The sequence below is a fragment of the Toxotes jaculatrix genome, chromosome 10, assembly GCF_017976425.1.
Source record: "Toxotes jaculatrix isolate fToxJac2 chromosome 10, fToxJac2.pri, whole genome shotgun sequence".
Taxonomy (NCBI): Eukaryota; Metazoa; Chordata; class Actinopteri; family Toxotidae; genus Toxotes; species Toxotes jaculatrix.
In genome coordinates this window covers 21624447-21650039 of record NC_054403.1, presented here as the reverse complement: position 1 = coordinate 21650039, position 25593 = coordinate 21624447, and the positions used below count along the sequence as shown (strand labels likewise).

The window sequence follows — 25593 nt, the reverse complement described above, 5'->3', positions numbered from 1 at the left end:
ATCTTCTTTCCTTTTGTATGGTCAGCATTTTCTATGAAAGTCATGCTGGCCCGCCTCCAGAACTCACAGCCCTGCTCCATTGGCTGTTAATGCCGCATCAGTGTAATCTGAACACTCTATAAACAGCTGTCAGTCAAATCTGAGTTTAGGCTCCTCCACTAGTTAGCCAATGAGCGGCTGCAGACAAAGGGATGTATTGTCTTGATATTTCGCTGTGGGAGTCTGGAGCAGACCACCAACGGAAAGAGTGGCTTCAGTTGTTTTTTTATGTTTTTTGATGTTCTGCTTGTTTTCTCCGGGTTTGGGGAAGGAAGAACTTGGGTGAATGAAGGCAACTTTACCACCCCACCATCTACCTCTCTTTCCCACTCTGTCTCTCACTCTCGCTCTCTCTCCCTCTTTTGGCTGTGCCAAACCACTGTCTCTATAGCTGTCTGTCTCCCCTCCAGCAAAAACCACTTAGTGGGAAATCTCAGACACACACTCTTGTACACAAACACACACACTGTGTTCCTAAGGTCAGACATGGATCAAAAGGTCATGTTCCTGGTTCATTGCAGGCTCCTCTTCAGTGGAAACAATTATTTCTTCTAACAAATATCAGAGCTCTAGTAACAAAGCTTCTCTCTGTAACACAAGGGTCTAAACTGACTGAGTCTGGCCATTAAATTGTGCCAATCTCTCACCCCAAGGCACAAGCCCATCAGAATAAACAAGGCCATGTGCTGCGTGGGGATCCATTCAGGGCCTCAACCCCCGTGTTAGGAAACCATGGTCTAGATCAAGGGCACATTTTAATCTGTTCCAAAAGAACACTGTATTGAGGATGTAATCAGTCTGTTTTATGTCTGAAAATAACATTTCAGCACAGATTTCCCTAATTTCTTTTTCATTTACTTTGGTCGATTTGCAAACACAACAAAACAAAGAGAAAAATGTTTGACTTGAAAATGTTTGGAGTCTGTTTTGTGTCTGGCCTTTTCAATTTGCTCTATCATATTTTTCCCCCACAAATTCTCCTGTTCGGTGTACAATTCAACAGTAATTTATCATAATAGGAACCATTCTGAAAATCTCTCCTTCCTTTTTTCTGTGTGTGTATGTTTGTAACAGCGTGGAGTCGGTGAATGATGGGCTTTTCCACACAGTCGAGCTGCTGATTCAGAACCGTTCTCTGAGCCTGGTGGTGGATAACGGAGCCCCCAAGAGCCTGGGCAAGCTAGCACGCCAACCGTCTGTTGACCACAACACTCAGCTTTACATAGGAGGTACATGTGCACACACACACACTGAAACATATACACATGAATATATATTTCTGTAGGCATATGTGTTGAATATATAGATTTACTTTTTGTGTTACTTTCGCCAGCCCTTTGCTGCCTCTTTGTGGTTGTGATCACATGTTAACCAGGCACAGCTACATACAAATACAGTTGCCCACAGCATGCACATACACACACACACTCAGACATTAAATCCCAGCAAGGGATGTGAAGAGGAGATGGAGAACTGCTGTTGCTCAACGTTTCTTCAGAAAAGGGCAAGACACATTTGTCTGTGTTCTCAATCTGCTTTTTCCACATCTTTCTGCCCTGTTCCCCATTTCCCAGGTGTACCATCCGAGGTGGTGGCTTCAGGTCTACGTCCAGGCCCTGAACGTTCTCCTCAGGCTTTTAATGGCTGCATTCACAATGTCCGAATTAACGGGGAGCCTCAAGATCTGAGTTACAGAGCCACAGGCGGAGGGCGAACACAAGGAGTCGAGGGCAAGGTAATCACAAGGGGGAAGATTATTTTTTTCTGGGCAAATAGGGCATTGTTTACTGTAGTATCCACACATGGGGATTTAATGTAGGTGTGCCCTTTTAGCAAAGCTATCAACAGACCAACAAAGTTATGTTTTGCAAAAGAGAGCAGACATGCAGCAGAAATGTCAAGTGAAGTTGTCATGGTGCAAAATATTGTGACAGAAGTGCAGCTTTTTTGGTTTCAGAGCAAGGATCTTAACAGTATGTAACTTTTCAAATAAAAACACATCTTAATGTGGAGAGGTGCTATCAAAGGCTTCTGTGACCCAGACTCATTGACCAGCCTGGCAACAGTGCAGAGATACTCCCAACTAAAGTTTCTGAACAAGCCTCACATGTCAGAGCTGGGAGCTCATGGCTGTCAGTGTCAGGGGATTCAAACCCATACTGGTCACCGCTGTAGAAAAGAAGAGACATCATCTCTCCATTTTGGATCTTTATTTACCCTGGACTTCCAGTGCTGATGAAGGATGTAGCATTCATGCAACTTCAAAGTGTTAATATCTATTACCATTAAAAGGCCCTTGTCTCGGCTTCCACTGACAGTATTTTCTCCTTTTCTTGCTGTGTCACCAGGGTGATGGTATTCTTGCAGGGTGTCATACCTGCAGTGTGTGTGCACAGGGTGCATGCAGGGAGGGAGGAGAGACGGGGGTAACATGTGACTGTCCTCCAGGACGTAGCGGGGCCCTGTGTGACCAGACGACAACACCAAACCCCTGTCAGAACAGCAGGTAGGCAGGCTCACCAGAGGCTGAGCACCGTTTATAGTTTTCAGTATAATTTACTAAATGGATGTAAAATAATTGAAGCCTAAAAAGAAACTTTATGCTGTACCACCACCTCACAGATGTGTGGTCACGTGCACCTTCCCTAAGCATCATTTTTGACAAATTTATCCTATGAAATAATTGGGAGGATCTGATTGGTTGCAGTCAGCTGTCATAGCCCCATGGCTAAAACCTTTGATCATCCCTTAGTTTCCTGGTTTAGCTTTTTTGGATACTCAGCAATACAGGAGATTAACTGTTCATGGTGCTTCTCGAGGTATGAATGCACAATAAGACCCGACCTAGTCTTAACCTCCTCCTCCCCCCTGTCCTTCCTCCTCTTCATACTCCAGATGTGTTCATGGTCTGTGTGTGCCAAAGGGTCAGTCCTACAGTTGCCAGTGTAGTGAAGGCTACCAGGGTCAGTATTGTGATCGACGACAGGAGCCTGCGGCCTGCAGGGGGCATCGCTGCGGACATGGGGAGTGTCGTGTGTCAGATGGAGGAGATCCAGTCTGCCACTGTCAGCCCAGGTACACCGGACCATCCTGTGAAACAGGTAAGATGGAAACATCATAAAAAGATAAGATGGAAATCAGTCGACATATCGGTTGACATCTAATTTTGGTCTCCCCTTCTCCATCGATGTCCAGAGTTGACGTGTCAGGGGGAGATGGTGAGGGAGCAGCTCAAGCGCCACCAACCCATGAGAACATGCACGTCCACCAGCAAGATTCCACGCATGGATTGTCCTCGATCGTGCCAGTCCGCAGCGCCCCCCGGTGTTTGCTGTGGCGTCACCAAGAGCAGGAGGAGGAAGGTGGTTTTCCGCTGCACTGACGGCACCTCGTACTCAGAGGAGATGGAAACTGCTCTGGAATGTGGCTGCTCCAAGTGCCCATTGTAACAGCACCGCAGTTTGTTCGTTTGTTTTGCAACACCCACCGCTGCCATTTTGTGAATTCTACACATCAACGAGGCTGTCGCTCTGAGAGTTTTCCACATTGATGAGCACCATCATTATGTGATTTTTTTTTTTCCACATTCAGTTTGACCGCTGCCAATTTGCTGCCAAGAGAAACCACAAACAAAAATGGGACATGTGTGCGTGTTTTTGACAGAGAGAAAATATATTGTAAGATATAAGTGAGAAAAACATAGAACTTATTTTTATTATGTTTTTTTTTTAAAAAAATGATAAAAGGACTGATGAGTTTTTTAATATGTTGATTATATAATGTGTTACATAGTATAAAAAAGTTATTTTGTACCTTGTAAGAAGAAAAAGTACACCACAAAATAGATTAACATTCCTTAAAAGTATATGAATTTATATGTATGTATAAATCTATATAAATATATACCCTAACTCAATGAATTTTATATTTTCTAAGTGTATTTGCATGATGTTAATGTGAGTGCTGATGTGTGGGAGGCTTTGGACACTGAGAGAAGGGGTCTGAAGAGAAGAGCTCCGTTGATTCCACAATAAAGCAAAAGGGGGCAGTCTTTTGTCGCCCTCTCTCTTGGAGGCTGAAAGGGAACTGTGCCTAGCTAACCTGCTTCACTATATAATGGACATCATCCTCACATGTGAGTTTTTTGAGAAAACATAAAAGACTCTTTCCACAGAGATGATTTAACAGTTTGTTTTTGGGTTTTTTTTGCTAATGTGTTATTCTGTAGTTTGCTGTTGCACACCAGACTTGGAGCCACATGAGGTTTGACATGAAAATCTGAAAAGGCATTTGCTATTCATTAGGAGTTCCCATTCAACTCAGCAATAGTGAAATACAGCATCAGGCTCAGTCTATGCCTAATAGCTACTGAGATTTAAATCTTGTTTTAAAACAGAAACCAAGGCAATCCCAGATGAGTCATGAGAGCTCACAGTTTCAGGTGAAAACAGGAAGAAAATTTTAGACCACCCATTCAGATAACAAAGACTGTGAAAGTCTGTTTTTGTTTATTTTTTTTAAGAGTAACTTTTTTCCAGTTTCTCTCCTATTTCAAGTGTGCATCACTGCTGGGTGTAGTTGGGTGTGGTCAGAAGTGTGCTCTGTTGCACCTGCAACCGACCCCAACAGTGATGTCACAGTGTACTGACACACCCTAGAGTACACACATACACTATCATACATACATATCACTGCACCAATATGAGATGCTAAACCACTGGAGTGAACACAGCAAAAACACAAATTTCTGCTGGTTTAAGTTGCTCTTTGAATGGCTGCTCAACATGGCCTGGTTTTCTGACTGGGTGGGGAAGCTGTTCTGAATAAAGCCATTACACCAAAGTCAGCCCTATTTGCCTTAACAAAGAAATATGTCAGAAATGATGGACTGAAATTGTTGATTTATACATGCTAAAGTGCCTACGTGTACTTATGTTGAAATTCAGAAATGGTTCTGCGGTATTGTCAAATGCTGCCGCTGAATGTTTCATCCTTTTGGTTGGAAGTTGGCACTGTTGTGTCACATGTGACTCCATGACAACACGATCAAAATTAAATAGTGGCCTTCTTTAAATGATCCAACTCTCCTGATCATGTGATGTGGGCAGGCCCTATGAAATGGATAGAAATCCCAAAGCAAACAAAGCAAATGGGCCAAAATTGAGAGAAGCCCTAATCATTCCACAGACCTTTAGATATGAATTATTTGTTGTAGAAAGCATATCATCATTGCCTCATGTTGAATGTGAAATTGCAGCATCAGCAAAAACCCGCTTTGGTTTTGGTTTTTTTTTTTTCCTCTTGTAGTTATAATTTGTGATGCATTCAGTGTGTTATATGATAAATCTGATAATTTGATGGTCCATGATGTGATGACATGAAAATGAATATTTTGATGGAGCATGTGCCTCAAAAACTTTAAGGTGAGGCTTTTTGATAAAATGCTAGTGATTTAAATTTCAACTTCGACAATGTGGGTGGAGGTTTTAATAAGTGTCTCTCAGTTACTGACCAAAAGACAGAGTGCTCCAGTCTGCACAGCAAACCTCCACAATGATGACTCAGTTGCTACGTCAAAGAAGCTTCTATGACACATGAAAGAATCAGATTTGGACCAAGGTACCACAGAACAGCTGAAAAGAACTTCAACATTAGTATGTTTTTTAACTGCCCATAAATGACTAATACAATTACAAGCCTAGCAAAATACTTTAATGTAACTACTACTGTATTGTTTACTTTATACACAGTTGCTTTGTTTACAACAGGTTCAAAGTATTATCACACTTTTACAGTTTGTTCTGGGTTTGAGACATATCAGTATTGTCCTTGTTTGTCATTGTCACGGTTTTCCACACCTTCTGTTCCTTCTATCTGACTCCTGTCACTTCTTTTCTTCATACCTTCCCTTTCCCTCCCTGCGTTTTTCTCCCATGTCATCTATGATGTTTTCTCTCTTTGCTCCAGCTACTCATTTTCACCATCTCTTCTCCTTTGGTTTTTCTGATTCTTTGCTTCCGCTCACTTTCGCAACAAATTGACCCTTTACCTGTCGCCTGCTTCTTTGCCCTTCTCATCCCTTCTTCTCCTGATCCTCAAGATTTAGTTCTTCATTGTGAACAGAATAAAACACCTCAGTTATTAGTTATTGACCATAGAAATAACGGTAAAGTCAATCATTTCCATTTTCCTACATTCCTACATTTCCAAAAAAGAAAAGAAAAAAAAACATGAATATGCGAGTGATAATTGATACTTATGTTGAATGTTGAAATTAAACTACCATTGAAACTACACTCATCTTCCAAGTCTGAGTTCTTGAAAAATTCATCTGACTGTAGATCTTAATCTCCCACCTCATTTGTCCCGGCAGTGTGGATCGGAGTGGAGTCCCATATACAGCTCTGGTATATTTCTTTCTTTTTTTTTTTTAACCTTAGTATTAACCTTATTTTCTTAAAATGGCTAATACTTAGCTTCTGAGTTGAGAGCATTTAAATCTGCTTCCAGGACCATTTTTAATCTGTCTTTTTCTGTCGTCCAATAATTCAAGAAATTTCCTTGAAGCATACAGGAAACTATTATTGGAAGACCTGGACTTATCCACTAAGTGTGCCAAGGAATAAACATTTTTACCCTGTGACTATTTCTTTATTGAAAAATTAAATAAATAAATAGATAAAATAAAAATTTAAAAAACTCAAACTTGAGTACTTAGTCCACCTCTATGAGCACGGTATAAAGGTTTACTTTGTTTGACAAACAAATAGTTTTCTTTGTTTGTCACGTCAGACATGTCTTTGCGTGCTCCTCTGGGTTGTGACAGCCTGAGAACGTCAGTCCGTGCGGTGACACCAAGGAGGGAGTTGTAGGTTTCAGCAGTGAGGATCGCTTGCGCGTTCAAAAAGCTGCAGTTCCTCAGCTGCCGCTGGAGGCTGGCTCCAGAGGTGAGCAATTCTCTATTGACCCCCATGTTAAAATTGCCAACTTTACAGCCTAAAAAAACATATTTACAGCCTGGTACATTTTTTGGTTTTGGTTTCTAAACACCGTGGGGAATTTTTTTTGTGCCACAACCGTTTTAGTGTTATTTAGGCTTAAAGTTCTTACATAAATTAGCGCATGGTTATGTTGAGTGACAGCTCCATAGACAGGCAGTGGCAGTTAGCTCTTTGCTAAAGCATAGTCTGGGCTAGGCGGCTACATCCAAAGGCCTCCGGCTACCTGCAGCGGTTGACAGGGGCTGTAGTGTCCCTGTTTGTTTGCCAATGTTTCTCACTATTGTACCTGGATGTTTGCACTAATTAGCATGTATTAGCATATTTTGCCTCTGACTTATGACTTAATTGCCGATTTATGGTCGCTGCTGATACAGATAGAGAACCGGAGCAGCTAATGTTAGGAACGCTGTTGCGGTGTGTTCCGTGCTCTCAGAGTACATTTTTTGGGGGAATACTAGGCTACAATTTTATTTCGTCTCATTTTTCTGTTTAAAAAGTCCGACATTGCATGGACAGAGCAGCTATGTCAGTAAGCGGCTGCTGTAACTGTAAGTGAATAGTGGATGGAGGCAGTGGTGAAAGCCGTAAATATTTAATATTGCTCCGAGCTAAGTGGGCGGGTTTTCGGCCGGCTGACCCAGGCTGACCCGTAGAGTAACAGCCTCTCCGCCAAATATGGAAAGTACACTCCCACTAAAATCCAAGATGGCGCAGCTCAAATGCCCGTGATTTGGTCACAAAACCTACTCACCGAAACCAATGGGTGACGTCACGGGTGCTACGTCCATGTCTTATACAGTCTATGGGTGAGACGCTGCGCACACTATGCGGCCTCAGCGCGGGAAGGCCAGGTGAAGTCGGCGTCCTCTGATTAGAGCTCATACAGTGTCGAAGTGTCGAACAATGAGACCCGGTCAGTCACGCTACCGAGAAGTTGTAAAGCCAGTCTTGCTCGGGCCTCGGCACGAACAGCAGAGTTTAACTAGCCTTGGGAAAATACGATGGAGGGAAAACGCTATCTGTGGTTAGCTACAATGGTGCAAACAAACAAAATGAGCATCACGGCAACAGGTGCGTCCAGTTTCAAGCTTCAGACGGAGAAAGGACTTCATCGACTATTTACGTGAGTCATATGCAACCTCTGGCTTTCTGTCTCTTCTTTGCTTGTCGGTTGTTTTACTGGTGTTGAAATGTTTGTTGTTGCTAGCTGTGTGTGTGTGTGTGTGTGTTGAGCTCGTTGTTGTGTGTTGCTGCTGCACAGGAGGCCATACTGCACTGTTTGCTCGGACGTTGTAGCTGTTGTGTTGTTGCGTGTTGATCAGCACCTGTACGGATTTGAATAAGCAGTTTGTTTCCATTAGTGGTTGTTGGCTCTTCTGCAGAATATGTGTGGTTTGTGAATAAGTGTGTGCACCGTATGTCAGCTGCTGATTGCATCTTTTCCTTCTTACACACACGTTGCTGTGAGTAACGACCTTTAGCAAGTGAGTGAAATACTGCAGGCTATGTGCATGTCGATGAGTGTGTCATGTATTTGATTATTGCATTGATACTTTTTGGATGTAAAAGTTTGAATGTTTTCTTTTTTGGTGGTCAGTCGATCGAGTATCCAGTGTCGCTTTGTTTCTGTATCAGAGGATAAGCTGTTGTTCTCTACATGTTTTTCTATGCTAAGAAAATAACTAAGAGATGTGTGTGAACAGCCCAAACATCATGGCTGATGTTAAATCATCAAACCCTCTGCTTCTCACCAGAAAGAGGGGGATCACTTTAAGTCTTTTTTCTACATGTAATCCATCCTTTCATTCTCACTGTTATTAGGGTTATGTGTGTATATATATGTGTGTGTGTCTGTGTGTCTGTGTATATATATATATGTGTGTGTGTATATATATAAAAATTACCCATCTATATGTCAATATATATCTCAACTGTAGACACTTTATATCCTGCACTTGCTGCTTTGCACTTCTGGTTAGATGCTAAACTGCACTTCGTTGCCCTGCCCTTGTACATGCGTAATGACAATAAAGTTGAATCTAATATAATATAATATAATATATATAAAGAGAGAGAGAGAGATGCGTGCTATGTTTTAGTTGTTTTGCATTTGCCAAAAACATTAAATCCTTTGTCCACAGAAGAATGAACAAGTTTTTTTTTTTTTTTCTGTCTCTTGGAGAATCACTTCCATCTGTTGACTGGACTGTTCATCACACCTCCATTTAACAATAAATAAATAAATTAATTAATTAAAAATTGCTCTGCCACTCTACTACATGCCATAGGATATCTTCAGAAAGGTTTAATATTTACCATGGTTTCATGGTAATCATCCAATAGCTCTTGAGACATTTCTCTCACAAACCTCATGGTGATGACCTTTGGCCATGCTGCTAGCATGACTAAGAAAGCATGAACAACTCAACAAATATTTTGTTTAACTTGGCAACTTTATCTTTTATTTTTTGATTTATAAAACCAACTGTGCCATACCAAAGTATGGCAGCACTGTCTTGTGTGTGCAGAATGTGGCACAAGTAATTTGATTTATCCTTTAATCGACTACAACAATTCTTAAAACATTTTAGGATAGATGACCCTATGGGAATTAGACTGCACACTCTTTAATGTGACTATTAGTTTCCACTATTACTACTTCATCATATTTAGCCCATAATAAAAGGAAATAGATTCTCACCACCTGACAGAACCTAAGATTCATGAGATTTGATTGACAAGAAAACATTTTAAAAAAACATTTAAAGTTCACTTAAATTTAAATGCTAATAGGCAAAGCAGCAGCAGAGGAGGGGGAGGGAGTTAAACTTGTTAAAAGCAGGTAGTGGTGTAGCAGCAAGGATGCTCAGCATCACCGTATGCAGACAGAATGAACCTCAAGCTGTGGGTTACATGTCATAATGTGTGGTTGGGTCACGTAGAGAACATATGAGGGAGGGAAATTCACACGCTAAGGAGCTATAAAAGACTCAACGGTTTGCAGATGCATCGTCATCTCTCAGCAGCATCTCTGGTACAGGTAAGTTCACTTTTTTATGACAGATAAGATCAACTTTTGTTTCAGTAAATGGCAATATAACAAATGTGTTTTTTCTTTTGAGCAGAAAGAACTAACAAGTAAAGAAGAAAAAAGAAGTCTTCAGAAGGTTTGCATCTATTTCTACATCCTCTTTAATACCAGTATAAGTAGGTACTCCCACAGGGCTTTTATCTTGTTTTTTTTTTTGTCTTTTGTCTGTGCAGCTGTCACTGTAGGTCTGTGACATTATGATTATCTTGAATGTGTGAGTCAACAAGCTGACCACATGCCTTCACAAAATTTTATGGCAATTTCTTTCAAGTACTTCTTGAGATATGTCATATCAGTGTCACCCAAACTTGTGGACCTACTGACAAACAGACCAGCTTTGCTGCCACTAATAACTACCATGTTTAATAGCCTTAAATTTTTTTTTTCCTGCCTTTTCATCACCAAGAAATCATGAGGATCCAGTTTGTCTGTCTTCTGGTGGTGCTGCTCTCTGCCTCTGTGCTCTCTCAGAACGCAAACATCAAACCTCGCTACGAAAAGTTCAAAAGACAACATATCTACACGGAAGGGACTTTCAGTGGGTGTGAAAAAGTGATGAATGAAAGAAACATCACCGGATGGAAAAACAAGTGTAAGCCAACAAATACTTTCATCAAAGCCAACGTTAAGGAAGTCCGGTCCATCTGTAAAGGTGCAGGAGAGGCACATGGTGACATGACCAAAAGCCTGAAACCTTTTCACATTATTGTCTGCCATCTGACAGACAAGAAAGCCAAGTATCCCAAATGCCATTACAAGGCTAAAGATTTAACCAAGAAAATTATAATCAAATGTGAACAAGGCTACCCTGTGCACTATGATAAAGATATTGATCACTGTGAGAACTGATTGAACATGTGTGTACTTTGCTTCACTTGTTAAATAAAATGCATTTGACAACTTATGTTTGTGTCTATTTTATAATGGAGTCATGCGAAATAGCTACTGGTGTAGTAATGGCTCCCAGTCAAAATGATATTTATTTTATTTAATAGTTTTTGTGTGATTTGTCAGTAATAGAAGTAGGAGAACAGCTTGAAGTGAAATTGTTCTGTCAACTGTTATTCCAACAGTCAAAGACTTTGAAACTTAAATTGTATTGATTCTTTTAGTTTTTATTGTATAATAAGCACTAAACTTTTATTACTGTCTTATTATATATTTGGGTGCAGCAAGTAAAGAGTTCAGCTTTGGACTTTGGACCAACCTGAGACCGGAGGGTTGCGGGTTCGATCCCTCGACCAGGCATGCATCTCTAGTGTTTGTGTGTGTGTGTGTGTGTGTGGTCCACTTGGTGTGGGTAAAATGCAGAGAATAATCAGTTTCAGCTTGAAGGATAATATTCATTGTAAGTTAAACATTGTAATAAACAGAACATTGTCACTTTTATTTATTGTTTAAAAACATAATTCAAAAGATGTAAAATGATCATGTCTGCTTTTAGTGTAACAACACTGTTTAAAAGTGGTTTGCATCACAAACGTGTAAAGCCACATGCAGCAGCTACCCAGATAAACAAAAGCTATTGTGGCCATTTCTCAGCCCTTGACCAAAGACTCATTACTCAGAACATGACCTGTGTTCCACAGGATGTTCTATGGTAGAAGTTCAAGAAAGAAGAATTGAGTTCAACTTGTGGTTGTGAACCACCAGGTGGTTACACTGGTGATGCATGAAGCTGAAGCAGATACTCTAGAGAGCCTTAAGACCCCATCAACCAATTGCTTTTGTGCTTCAATATCAGTCAGGAGTTACTGAGCTTTTTAGCCTTTTGGTCCATTGATGCTGCACTAATGTAGAACTCCTCCTTCATACCCCTCAGCATCTGGAACTCCTACTAGGACTAGGATGATCCATTTGGATGCTCTTTGTCTATTTAGAAGCAAATAGAAGGTTTTTTTTGTCATCATTGACTGAAATATGTAGTACTTAGGAAAGGTTTGCATCAGTCAGCAAAGCACTTGTCACAGCACTGTGCAAAAGTGATTCTTACCATGCAAACCCACATGCAGCAGCTGTGTTGACAGTTTGAGGCAGTGGCCTATGATTCAGAGCAAAAGCTACTTTTCTTCTAACTTGTAGTTGTGGGACCTGTTATCTTGAACATATGAAGCAAGGCCACAAGACTAGTTGAACCAGTTTAACTGAGAATTTTAATTGCTGCTCAAGTTGCATTCAGTAGGTTCTTTCCTTTTTGATGATACATATTATTATCTAAAAGTACCAGGTCGCCATCTGGTGGTTGTGTCCTTTACTGACCTCACCAGGGGTATGAATGTGTGAAAGTAACAGACTGCACCGGTTTTAACCTATTTATTTAATTTATTTGTTAATGCATTCACCCACTTTTCAACAAACAGAAGCATACCATAAGAGTAGTTTTTTTGTTTTTTTAAATGCTATAATTACACAAAATGAGTTACAGTGTAAAGCTGAGGTCACTTTGTTTACTACTTTAATTTGAAAACTACTTTGAAATCTCTTATGCTAGAAAACCTGCAACTGGGCATGTAGGCTATTTACTCTCCACACTGGTTAATTTTATTTTTACTCTGTCAGATCATAGTGTTAAGAATCTCACGCCACTTTACAAAGTAAGGTGAAGACCTCACAATATTATAGAGAGAAACCCAGCTGTTCTCAGCTTGAGCACTTGGTTACAGTAAAGAAGAAAAACTCGCCATCAGCAGGAAGAAATGTCTGACAGAACCAGTCTCAGAGTGGGTGTCTGCCTCAACCAGTTCGGTTGAGAGGAAAGAAATGGGGAAGAGGGGGCAAAAGAAGAGAGAGAGAGAGAGAGAAACCTGGGATAGCTGTATATAGGGTTGTATACAAGTACTGTCAGACTGGTTGTTATAACGGTGATAATGGTGGTTATATCTGAGTTACCACAGCCCCTCTGTCAGCTCCAAGCAGTCTGGTCATTGTAGTAGTAACAAAAGTCATGAAGTGTAGTAACAAAATGGGCATTTAATAACCTCTGGGCTTCAGCTTCATTTGTGAAATCAGTAAACTTCAGCTTTCTACCAGAAGATGGCAGCAGTGTTAATAAACAGTGTTAATAACACTTATCTGTGTGTGGGACTGCACAATCTGCAGGTTCACAGGTAGTGGAAATTCAGAGGAATAACGTTTTAAAGATTTTAATAATTTTTTGCCCTTGTAACAGTTTTTTCTCCATGCTGTTAGGCTCATTATGTCAAAAACCTAATGAAAATTAGTAATAAAACATTATTTACAGGGGCATTGAGCAACTCTTTCAAACTAAAAATTACAACATGAATTTTTTTTGTGCTTGTGTGTGGATGCTTTTTGGAAGCATTGCAGCTGAAGATTTTATTCAGGGTTAAAAACATTGCTTTTCATATTGTATCACTGTTATTAATGACTTGTCTCTATAAGGAAGGAAGGAAGGAAGGAACTCTATAAGGTTTTTTTTTTTTTTTTTTGTATAATGTTAAAACCATTCTGCTTGTACAGTTGTGTGCAAGTTAGAAAGGCTTGTCGAGAACATAGTGCACTTCAAAGGATGTGTTGCTGGTAAGGCCTTATTAGGAAATGTTCCACAAAACAGTAAAAACAATTTACCCTTTTCCCAACTTAACACGCTCATAATGTGAATTCCCTTCCCACTATGTTGTTGGGCCAAGAAGTCAAAGTCCACATGAATTCTATAAATGACTCAGTAGTTTACAGAGACTTGTCACTCGTCACGGTCACCGTGTTCATATACAGGTAAATATGCTGTTAATATAGCGGGGTATATGTTTAAGACAAATTTGATGACTAAAAGACATCTATTCACTGATTTTGTGTTCTGACCAGCTGCAATGACTCTGCAAAAGTAAAGAAGGAAAAAGAACTGATTGTCACTCAACTTTGCACATAAAAGGTTTGTTTTTCTTCTTACTTTCTCTTTATTATCTAGATATGAATAAGAGTTTATACAGAGCTTTTGCATCATGGCTGTGCTGCGGTTTAGTTTAGCAGATTTGTTTGCCAGTCTGCAGCACATTCAATCTTAATTAACAATATGTTTGCATACCATATTTCTGTACATTTTTATGTGGCCCCTAAAATTGTTTTCGGGGCCCATATTTAGATTAAGAGAAATGTTTTTTAGTCTTGTACCATAAAATAATGATATCTTATGGTTTTGCAAAGTATTCATCTATGCTGTCAATTCATTAACATGTTTTTCCCCCCATTATCTTCACCAGGGAATCATGAGGTTTGCGTGCTTGCTGCTGCTTTTTGCCACTGTCTTCTGTCAGGATGCACAGTACAGAAAGTTTATAGCACAACATATCAATGGGCAGATGAGTGCTAACAGGTGTGACGATGTGATACGAAGTAGAGGCATCACCAAAGCTGACAGCAGTGAGTGTAAGGAGACCAATACCTTCATCCGAGCTACCACCAACATAGTCAGATCCATCTGTGAGCGAGCAGGAGAGCCATATGGTGAGATGACCAGAAGCCTCCAACCCTTTGACATTGTTGTCTGTAAACTGAAAAACCAGCAGGGCAGGCATCCCAACTGTCAGTACCGTGGTCAAGCTCGCACCAGGAGAATTGCAATCAAATGTGAAAACGGTTTGCCTGTGCACTTTCACAGAGACATTGTACACTTTGACAACTGATTGAACAGTAAGTGTGTACTTCAGTGTCATGTAAAATAAAACACATTTGACACTTCATAGTTTTGTTTTATTTTGGGGTTTTTTTTCAGTACAGTTGTGTAATAATGAATTAAATCAGAAATAACATCATTACTAATGGTTATAGCAGCACTGGTAAATTCACACTGATCATTCACAAATTTATATTTTCTGTTAGTGTATCTGCTGGATTAAATTAATGGCAATTAATAATATAGAAATGTGTAAAAATAAGTCAAATCTAACTGCAAAGTGAATTAAATGGGAAATGATTTAGGTTTTCAAGTTTAGGTTATCAAGAAACAATCCTTTTTCACTCAGCAGCTATTTAAATGCTTTTTCTTTCTTTTTTTTTCTTTTTTTTAGGGGACTATCAATGCTGCACTAATAGGTATTTTTATGTTAATATTAGTGGATCAAATTACTGTATATGTAAAAGAATACAGCAGAACTGATAAGCCCACAGGGAATTATCACCAAACTCTGCAATAACCAGCTGCTCTATCAAACGGTTAGCAGCAACCTAGTGGAACATTTAGCAGCCTAAGTGTCATGTACTTGCCTCAAGAGTTTGGAGAGACCAAACAAGAGCCAAAAAAGAGTGAATGTTGAACTTACATTTGTCAGGTGGCCAGAAATATGACTGCAAATGAATAATAATGTTACTCTGTGTCAGCTGGATGTATAAATATGCAACTGTTTGCTAACTTCTTTGCCATATCAACTTTATGATGTACACCTCAACATGTCAAATTGTTTATAAAGCTTATTGAGCTGCCTACAAGAGGCCAAAAAACAAAAGCTCAAAACAACTTTACGTTAATACTTTAAACTACTAAAAGGAACGGGTCATAATGACACTTGAACCTGCACACTCACACTTCATTATTCCATTATCAGTACATACACTTTCCCAGTCCTTCGTAATGGTTGTCTTTTGTAAGTCCTTATGATTTCTCCCTCATATCTTTCCTTCCTAAGGGGAATAGTTGCTTCTGTGATTCTTGATTTTCAGAGAAAAGAGAGGTTGACATATGGAGATAAGTAGTTTTGATACCAAACTGTTTTCTTCCAACTACTAAAAATTGTCAAATGTTTGTTTCTGTTTTTCATTTCTTAAACTTAAACATGAGTGCATTCCTAAAAAAAAGTCGTAATGACCTTTATTTTCTGTAACAGAACATTTTCACTTTTGTTTATTGTTTAAAAACTATTTCAAAAACAGTTGATCATCTGTTCTTTTTTTTTTTTTTTAACAACATTGTGTAAAAGTGATTAGCACCATATCCTGGGAAATATGCAAAGCCACATGCAGCAGCTACCCTGATAAGCTACCTGATAAGCAAAAGCTATCTGTGGCCATTTCTCAGCCCTTGACCAAAGACTTATTATTCAGAACAAATGTGACCTGAGTTCCACAGGATGTTACAGGTTAGTACAGTGCAAAAAGAAGAAATGAATACTTGTGGTTGTGAGCTGCAACATGGTTACAAATGATGATGCATGAAGCTCGTTCTCATTCTTCCACAAGAAACACTCTAGAGAGCCTTAAGAACCCATCGAACATTTGGTCCATTGATGCTGCATGCTTGTCAGTGGTTCTGCACTATTGTAGAACTCTTCCTTCATACCTCTCAGTATCTGGAACTCTTACAGGACCAGGATGATCCATTTATATGCTCTTTGTTGTCTACTTCACAGGGGAGAGATAAATAATTAATCATCTTATGGATACATAGAGTAAGTGGGCGAATAGAAGGCTTTCTATGCTTTAGATATATTCATTGTTTGAAAAATATCAACAAAGTACTCAAATATGCAATACATAGGACAGTTTTTCATCAGTCTGCAAAGTACTTGTCACAGCACTGTGCAAAAGTGATTCTTACCATGCATACTCACATGCATGTAGAGTGAAAGCTACTTTTTCATTGTGGTTGTGGAACCTGTTATCTTGAAGATATGAAAAAAGGCCACAAGACTAGTTGAACTGGTTTACCTGAGAATTTTGCTTGTTCACGTTATATTCATTTTGCAGTGTAACATTGTGCTGTGAGAAGAGACTATTTGTGTCTAGTGTTTTATTAACAAAGAGGATACGTAGATGTCAAAGTTGGAAGGCTAGAAAGTTAGTACAGGAGACAATGGTACAAGCAACCTTGATACTATATCTGTAACTGCAGAAATACAAACTACTATTCACAGAACTTAGCAGCCATTTTGGCTGACACTGGTAGTGCTACTTTACTATAATAATGTAAAAAAGATATTAATCCCTTTCTGGTAAAACCCTTTCCCTGGTAAAAATTCTCTTTTCCCCATGCTGTTAGGCTCATTATGTCAGAAAACCTAATGAATATAAACTGGACATTGTATATAGGGTCAATGAGCAACTCTTTAAAACAAATTTAAAAATTACAAGTGGAAAAAAATGATTTATCTCATGTTTTTGTGCTTCTGTGTGTATCCTTTTTCAAACCACCTGTAAGTTCATTGCAGCAAAAGATTTTATCCAGAGATCTTGGAAATACAATGCAGTGTTAATCATTGCTATTAAGGCTAAAATGACATTAAGTCCATGAGTTAAAAACACTGCTTTTCCTACTGGATCATTGTTATTGATGACTTGTGTGTACAAGGACTTTGTGCTTTTCATGGCATAATGTCAAAAACCATGCTGCTTGTGCAGTCGTGTGCAAGTTGGAAAGATGTGGTTGAGAACATACTGCACTTCAAAGGATGTGTGTTGGTGAGGCCTTATTAGGAAATTTTCTCAAAACAGTTTACACTTTATCCTCTGCTCAACATAAGCTCACAATGTAAATTCCCTTCCCACTATGTTGTTGGGCCAAGAAATTCATTCTATAAATGGCTGAGTAGTTTACCAAGACACTGTCACTGTGTTTATAAGACAGGTAAATGTGCCTTTAATATAGCAGGGTATATTTTTAAGACCGATTTGCTGACCAAAAGACATCTATGCGCTGAGTTCATATTCTGTCCAGCTGCAAGGTCTAAACAAAAGAAAAAAAGAACTGATAATCACTCTACTTTCCATATGCAAATGCATACATTTCATAAGGCTGTCTGTGGAGCAGCTCAGTGTTGTTCAGTGGTTTACAGAGACACAGTGTCACTGGTCGCTGTCTCTGTGTTCATACAGGTAAATATGCTTTTAATATAGCAGGGTATATGTTTAAGACCAATTTGTTGACTAAATATTCACTGATTTCATATTCTGTCCAGCTGCAACAACTAGACAAAAGAAAAGAAGAAAAAGAACTGATAATCACTCAATTTTGCTTATAAAAGGTTTGTGTTTCCTCTTACTTTCTCTTTATTATCCATCTATCGAGTTTTTACAGGGTTTTTACAACATGGCTGTGTTGCAGTCTAGTTTAGCAGTTTAGCAGATTTCTTTGCAGTTCTGCAACACATTAAAACTGAATTCACAATATGTGTTTCCTTGCATATCAGTGTTTTTATATTTCTGTGGATTTGTATGGGACCCCTAAAGTCCCCCCCACCAAAAAACTTGTACCATAAATAGTAAAATATGGGGAAAAAACTTTTTTTTTGTGGGAGGTTGTGGGGACTCTGTAAGGTTCACTTGTTTTGGTAAAAGTATGATAACAATAGTGACGATAAATGTGATTATGCTTCAACATTCAGAAATTTGTATTTATAATGTTTAATACAAAAAGTTTGTAAACCAACAAGCTGATCACAGTATGAACAATGTTAAGCCACTTGACAGGCAGCCACATGAGATCTATGCATTTGGAGATGGAAAATAATGGTATTTTAAGGTTTTGCTGTTCTCTCATAAATTCTTTAACAGAAACTTTTTCTCACCATGTCTTCACCAGGGAATCATGAGGATCCCATTTGCATGTTTGCTGCTGCTTTGTGCCACTGTCTTCTCTCAGAATGCAGACAAGTTTATGGAAAAACATGTGATAGAAAGGATGGATGCTGGCATGTGTGACGATGTGATACGAAATAGAGGCATCACCAAAACTAACAGCAGTGAGTGTAAGGTGATCAATACCTTCATCCAAGCTACCACCAACATAGTCAGATCCATCTGTGAGCGAGCAGGAGAGCCATATGGTGAGATGACCAGAAGCCTCCAACCCTTTGACATTGTTGTCTGTAATCTGAGAAACCAGCAGGGAAGGCATCCCAACTGTCAGTACAATGGCCAAGCTGACAACAGGAGAATTGTAATCAAATGTGAAAACGGTTTGCCTGTGCACTTTCACAGAGACATTGTACACTTTGACAACTGATTGAACAGTAAGTGTGTACTTCAGTGTCATGTAAAATAAAACACATTTGACACTTCATAGTTTTGTTTTATTTTGGGGGTTTTTTTCAGTACAGTTGTGTAATAATGAATTAAATCAGAAATAACATCATTACTAATGGTTATAGGAGCACTGGTAAATTCACACTGATCATTCACAAATTTATATTTTCTGTTAGTGTATCTGCTGGATTAAATTAATGGCAATTAATAATATAGAAATGTGCAAAAATAAGTCAAATCTAACTGCAAAGTGAATTAAATGGGACATGATTTAGGTTTTCAAGTTTAGGTTATCAAGAAACAATCCTTTTTCACTCAGCAGCTATTTAAATGTTAAAATGCTTTTTCTTTTTTTTTTTTTTTTAGGGGACTATCAATGCTGCACTAATAGGTATTTTTATGTTAATATTAGTGGATCAAATTACTGTATATGTAAAAGAATACAGCAGAACTGATAAGCCCACAGGGAATTATCACCAAACTCTGCAATAACCAGCTGCTCTATCAAACGGTTAGCAGCAACCTAGTGGAACATTTAGCAGCCTAAGTGTCATGTACTTGCCTCAAGAGTTTGGAGAGACCAAACAAGAGCCAAAAAAGAGTGAATGTTGAACTTACATTTGTCAGGTGGCCAGAAATATGACTGCAAATGAATAATAATGTTACTCTGTGTCAGCTGGATGTATAAATATGCAACTGTTTGCTAACTTCTTTGCCATATCAACTTTATGATGTACACCTCAACATGTCAAATTGTTTATAAAGCTTATTGAGCTGCCTACAAGAGGCCAAAAAACAAAAGCTCAAAACAACTTTACGTTAATACTTTAAACTACTAAAAGGAACGGGTCATAATGACACTTGAACCTGCACACTCACACTTCATTATTCCATTATCAGTACATACACTTTCCCAGTCCTTCGTAATGGTTGTCTTTTGTAAGTCCTTATGATTTCTCCCTCATATCTTTCCTTCCTAAGGGAAATAGTTGCTTCTGTGATTCTTGAGAAAAAGAGAGGTTGACAGATGGAAACAAGTAGTTTTGATACCAAACTGTTTTCTTCCAACTACTAAAAATTGTCAAATGTTTGTTTCTGTTTTTCATTTCTTAAAAAAAGAAAAGAAAAGATGAAAAAAGATATATTCAAAGATAAAAAATGTAAGGACACCAATACCTTTATCCAAGCTCCCAAAGAAACAGTCAAATCCATCTGTGACAAAGGAGATAAATGGGGTGATATGACTAGAAGCCACGAACGCTTTAACATAGTCTGTAAACTGAATAACCCGCAGGCCAGCTATCCCAACTGTCAGTACAATGGCCAAGCTCACAACAGGAAAATTGTAATCAAATGTGAAAAAGGTTTACCTGTGCACTTTGCCACCTGATTAAACAGTAAATGTGCTTAAGTGTCATGTAAAATAAAATACATTTGGCAGTTTAAAGTTGTGTTTTTGGTGTGTTTTTTTTTTCAGTACAGTTGTGCAATATTTGACAGTGTAATATTGAATTAAACCAGAAATAACATCATTACTAATGGTTATAGCAGCACTGGTCAATGCACACTGGCCATTCACACATTTGTATTTTCTCCTGTTAGTGTATCTGCTGGTCAAAAGTATGGTAAATAATACAGAAATGTGCAAAAATAAGTCAAATCTAACTGCAGAGAAGGTTATAATGGGAAAAAGATTACGTTTATCAAGAAATAATCCTTTTTCACTCCACAGCTATTTGATTTAAATGTTATAATACTTTTTCTTTTAGGGGAGTATCAAAGCTGCACTAATTTTGGTGGCTCAAATGACTACATGTGAAAGAATGCAGCAGAACTGATAAGCCCACAGGGACAATAGCTGAAAACAATGTTACATTAATACTATTACTATTACTAACTATTAAAATAATGGCACTTGAACTGCACACTCACATTCATTATTACATTACATATACCTGTCCAAGTACTCCAGTCACTTGCCAGGTGGTGTTGCAGCCTTGCCATAATCTCAGTCATTACTCATTGTAACTATAACCTGTACCCTGTTCCTGCTGACCTGTTAACTGTTTCTGTAAACCTTTCCATGATCTGTTTGCTGTGTTGTGACTTGCTGCCTGTCTGTGACCTGTCTTACTGCCTCTCTTGTTTAAAACTTGTTTTGACCTTGATCAGCCTGTCATTGTGGATTGTTAGCTAATTTTGTGACAATCCATACATGTCCTTAATTCTTCCTGTTCTGATAATGTCTGTATGTGGGTCATCTTCCTTGTTGCCCATACCTTGAAATATGACACAGTCTTATTTTGTTGTGTGATCAAATAGCAATTGGAGGAATGTTTACAGTCCTTTGGGATCAAGGCTTCACCATAATTGAAACTGAACTATGATCAGCAAATCTAATGTGCCTGCTTCTGTTTTTGCCTCATTTGTTAAATCAGCATCTTTCACCAGTTTGAGTGAACCTGTAAACTTCATCCTTTCTGAGTCAACAAACTGCCAGAAGATGGCAGCAGAGTAAAGACACAGAGAGGACTATTTGTGTTTTACATAGGAGACAGAAGGTAGTACAAACAAACACAACACCTCATCTCCAACTATACAGAAACAATATAACCAATTAAGGGACAAAAAGTGATTTTAATCAAAAGTAAGCATATAAGTAAGCGCTGTGGGATTTAAACTCTGCGCCCTGTGGGTTCACCATAGATCACTATTCTACATTTAATCCAAATTGAATGGAATGATTCTGTTTTTATTACATAAAACATTTTTCATTTGTTTAGATTCTCTTTGCTTGAGGCCACGGAGAGTTAGCATCTGTTTGAAGAGGTTAACACACACACACTAACTTACTCCAAACCACAATTAATGCAAAATTAACTAATTAATTAATTCTTGTGATCCCAGTTTGATCATGGCTGCACATTTTCCCATTCACGATTACTTTGTGCTGCCATGAGCCATTGTCTTCCTTTGCAGAGACTGCAGATGCTCAAGCTCCCAGCAGTCATGTCTTGGGTATTCTTCACATCACTCAAAGTTTGAACTTTGACAGTCTTTGTGGCTTACCTTCAGTCAGTAAGGTGACAAGTGTCCATGACATGACTCATGATAAACAAAAAGAATATACATCTATAAATAGATGTCAAAACCAAACTGCTCATGCTGTCATGTATGCTGTCTGGAAAGACCAGGTTGAGACAGTTTCCACCACTGGTGGCACATTTGAAAGCCAATGCGATGAAAGACCAATCAGATTGTTCTGAAACTGTTCCCTCCCATTTCACTGTTCCCTCCCATCTGATAGAATTACATTAGAATTAATCATCTTGCACTATAATCTACATAAACTGCTGTCCCAATAGGATTAACCAGAAAATGCTGACCATATTTTTCGTAGCGCTCCTGTTCACAATTGGGCGTGAGTACGAGTTACAGAATTCAGTTACTTTTACTATCACCTTATTATGCTCATTATCACCTTATTATGGTAAATGTGTGGTAAAAGTTTTGTGTCTAAATTTAAATCTTTTTGTAATAACTGGCCTGCATCGGATTTCTTTTTCAGGATGCAGAGCTGACCAAAACTTTTTGACAAGGACTGTTCATGTTGGAGACGATGTGACTCTAACATGTAGCCGCCAGAGTAGCCAGCTGGAGACAGGAACCTTATTTTGGATCAGACTTACTGCTGGAAACTTGCCTGAAGTCTTAGGAGCCACTTACACTTTTGATAGTATATACATTAATAAGACTCCTCGAATCACAGCAAAACAAGAGCCTCAGACATTTGTTCTCCATATTACCAAAACAGAGCTGAGTGATACTGCATTTTACTACTGTGAAAAGCATGTTGAACTACAAACAACATTTCTGAATATTACTTTTCTGAGAGTCAAAGGTAAATGGAGCAGTATTCCTCTTGTCTATACCCAACATTCAATCAGCAGAAGTTTGTCAAAAATATCTTTTTTTTTTTTTTAAAGTTGGGGACTTCATTTTGTATAATTTAGAACTTTTAATAAGTACTTATGTTTTTTCCTTACATTCTTCTTGCAATGGATTTTAAATGTCATAAAAACAGGAAATATTTTTTCCCTCATTTCCCAGGAACAGAACCTGATATCACTACTGTAATTCCAATCTCTCCATCTGAGCCAGTCCATCCAGGAGACTCTGTGACTCTCCAGTGTTCAGTCCTCTCTGACTCTGAGAAGAAAACATGTCCAGGAGATCACAGGGTGTACTGGTTCAGAGCCGGATCCGATGGATCACATCACAGTGTCATTTACGTTCATGGTGAAAAGTGTGAAAGGAATCCGGGGGCTCTCTCTCCTCAGATATGCGTCTACAACTTCTCCAGGAACAATGTCATCTCTTCTGATGCTGGGACTTATTACTGTGCTGTGGCCACATGTGGAGAGATATTATTTGGAAATGGAACAAAACTGGTTATTGAAGGTAACTATTCATTTTCTGTTTAAGTAGTTCTCTTGTGTTATTGCCCCTTATGTGATTTTAAGGGTGGAAAAGTCATCTTTGTGATAGAAAAGTAAATGATCAGTATCACCTTGCTTGTTCCAAACTAAGCCTTTCATTTTTTTTTATTACTGCATCATTCATTTAGATGGGACAAAACTGGACATTGAAGGTAACCAATTAATTGTCATGTAAATTTGAACATTTTGCATATTCAATCTTTAGAAAACAAATTAAATCAGTTTCAAGAATTTTTTTTTTTTACCAAGAGGCAACAGTAAAGGCAAATTAAATTATACTCTTTTTCTGATCATTAACTTTTGTTGCTTTTTTTTTTTTTTCTTAAATGTTTCAGCAGCCAACATAAATACAGTTCCACTTCTACTGCTTGCTGCTTTGGCTCTAAGTTTGATCTTTATATTCTTACTGATTTACACCATCAAGAAAAACAAGTCAGCTTCTTCTACTGCAATGCAAACAAATGCTGCAACAGCCATGGGTGATGAACAAAGTCAGAAGGTGAGTAATTTTAAAATTTTTTAAGATTTTTTTTAGGTATATTTATGTTGAATTTGCTGTCTAAGTAATTTTTTTTTTTTTGACATATATTTCTACAGACCGATGAAGACTCATTGGTTTATTCTGTGGCAAAATTTACAAGGAAGCCTGGCCGGAGTTTGAGGAGGGATACAAAATCATTTGAGGGAGAGAGCATTTATGCAGATGTCAGGGTTTTGGGGAAGGAATAGCAAAAGGTATGTGTTTTATTTTAACAGTTTAAGTCAGCATAGATAGACATATGTGATAGGCCCGTAGATAGGCTATTTTGCAGTGTCAGGGATAAAAGTGTTTTCTACCTGTTCCATTTGTATCCGCTTTAGTTTTTTTTTTTTGTTTTGTTTTTTTTAACTCTTATGTGGAAATTTTATATTCAAACTTTCAATGTACACATAAGGAAAAGCAATAACACAAAAAGATAACTTGTGAATATAGTCAAACCATTAAAAGTGCATACTCATTTTTTGTAAATCTGACATTTGTTTTTTAAATAAATATTTTCCTGCAGTTAGGAGTGTGTTACTAACTTCAGTGACATTTTATGAGCAGTCTACTATATGATTTAGCTTTTGGGGCCAGTAAACTCATTTACTATATATGATCTTAAATTGATATAACACAGCAAAATAAATGACCCAGTGACATTTTGTGTCCAATTCCATGCTGTACATTAATTATGTAAACTGTACATTTCTGCATCACTGTATTCCACTTTTGAGACCACTGTGCCCATCAGGGCCACACTGAAAAATCAAGCCAATTTATTTGGCATTTTCAAGTAAATTAAATTTTTGTTTTTGCAATTTGCTTGCACGACATTGAATATTAACAGTTAGCCTATAGTATGTTAGAACAATAATAAGAACCACCTTTCAAGGCTTTGGGGAATGAAACTAGATAAAGCTAACAGTGTTAACTAAGTTTGCTAAAAGCCCCATTGATGTGTCCCATCAAGAAACACCAGGGCCACTATTTTTTAAATTTGACCTTTCAACACTTGAAGTCCACAGTACCACCACAAACAAAAACCACTTCATTTTCTAAAGTTACGAAAGTGTGGTTTAATTTAACTCTGGTTTTGGTTTACGTTAGTTGTCATTCTTACACAAAAATGACAGACATGCAGTTTCTGACCTCAGGCCCTTGTTGGCAGGACAAAATGCTCAGTCCTCAAGCAGAAACAACTGAAAAAGAAACACACTCAGTATAACTAAAACATGCTGATTCTGCCTCTGCCTTTAAGAGAATGCAGTCATAATTTGCACTACCACAAGAGGTCGCTTGTGAGAAAATAGTTAACACAGAGAGTTGCTTTAGTACCTGGTGGTCTAGTTCATTTGGGCTGCTTTAAATGCTGTCATTCTAACTCTGGTAGAGGCAAACCAGCCACACTAACAGTTTTAAAAGGAAGGTATCCGTCCACTTCTAAGAAATGGCTAATGTGGTTTGTGT

The 25593-nt window shown here is 38.4% G+C and overlaps 3 protein-coding genes across 5 annotated transcripts in view; all 3 read left to right on the top strand.

Annotated features, from left to right (window-relative positions):
• Window positions 1-4999, top strand: part of slit3 (slit homolog 3 (Drosophila)) — a 224324-nt gene extending 219325 nt beyond the window's left edge. The window contains exons 34-38 of the mRNA XM_041047960.1: window positions 1114-1268; window positions 1614-1774; window positions 2388-2545; window positions 2935-3140; window positions 3235-4999. Of these exons, the coding sequence (XP_040903894.1) occupies window positions 1114-1268; window positions 1614-1774; window positions 2388-2545; window positions 2935-3140; window positions 3235-3488 (934 nt within the window). The 3' untranslated portion in view covers window positions 3489-4999. The remainder of the gene's footprint in view (window positions 1-1113; window positions 1269-1613; window positions 1775-2387; window positions 2546-2934; window positions 3141-3234) is intronic.
• A 5063-nt stretch (window positions 5000-10062) lies between these two features.
• On the top strand, window positions 10063-14809 carry LOC121188132. The gene is made up of 4 exons (XM_041047707.1): window positions 10063-10080; window positions 10163-10207; window positions 10538-10977; window positions 14352-14809. Exons 3-4 carry the CDS (start codon window positions 10543-10545, stop codon window positions 14772-14774), a joined length of 858 nt encoding a protein of 285 aa, XP_040903641.1. The 5' UTR covers window positions 10063-10080; window positions 10163-10207; window positions 10538-10542; the 3' UTR covers window positions 14775-14809.
• A 7652-nt stretch (window positions 14810-22461) lies between these two features.
• Window positions 22462-24335, top strand: LOC121188455. Of its 3 annotated transcripts, none has more exons than XM_041048231.1 (6): window positions 22462-22525; window positions 22673-23005; window positions 23215-23565; window positions 23732-23755; window positions 23942-24102; window positions 24201-24335. In XM_041048231.1, the coding sequence occupies exons 1-6, from the start codon at window positions 22483-22485 to the stop codon at window positions 24330-24332; spliced, it is 1044 nt and encodes a 347-aa protein (XP_040904165.1). In that variant the 5' UTR covers window positions 22462-22482; the 3' UTR covers window positions 24333-24335. The 3 variants fall into 3 exon arrangements, with proteins under 3 accessions (XP_040904165.1, XP_040904164.1, XP_040904166.1); XM_041048230.1 differs by having other exon boundaries at window positions 23939-24102; XM_041048232.1 differs by lacking the exon at window positions 23732-23755 and having other exon boundaries at window positions 23939-24102.
• Window positions 24336-25593: the final 1258 nt, after the last annotated feature.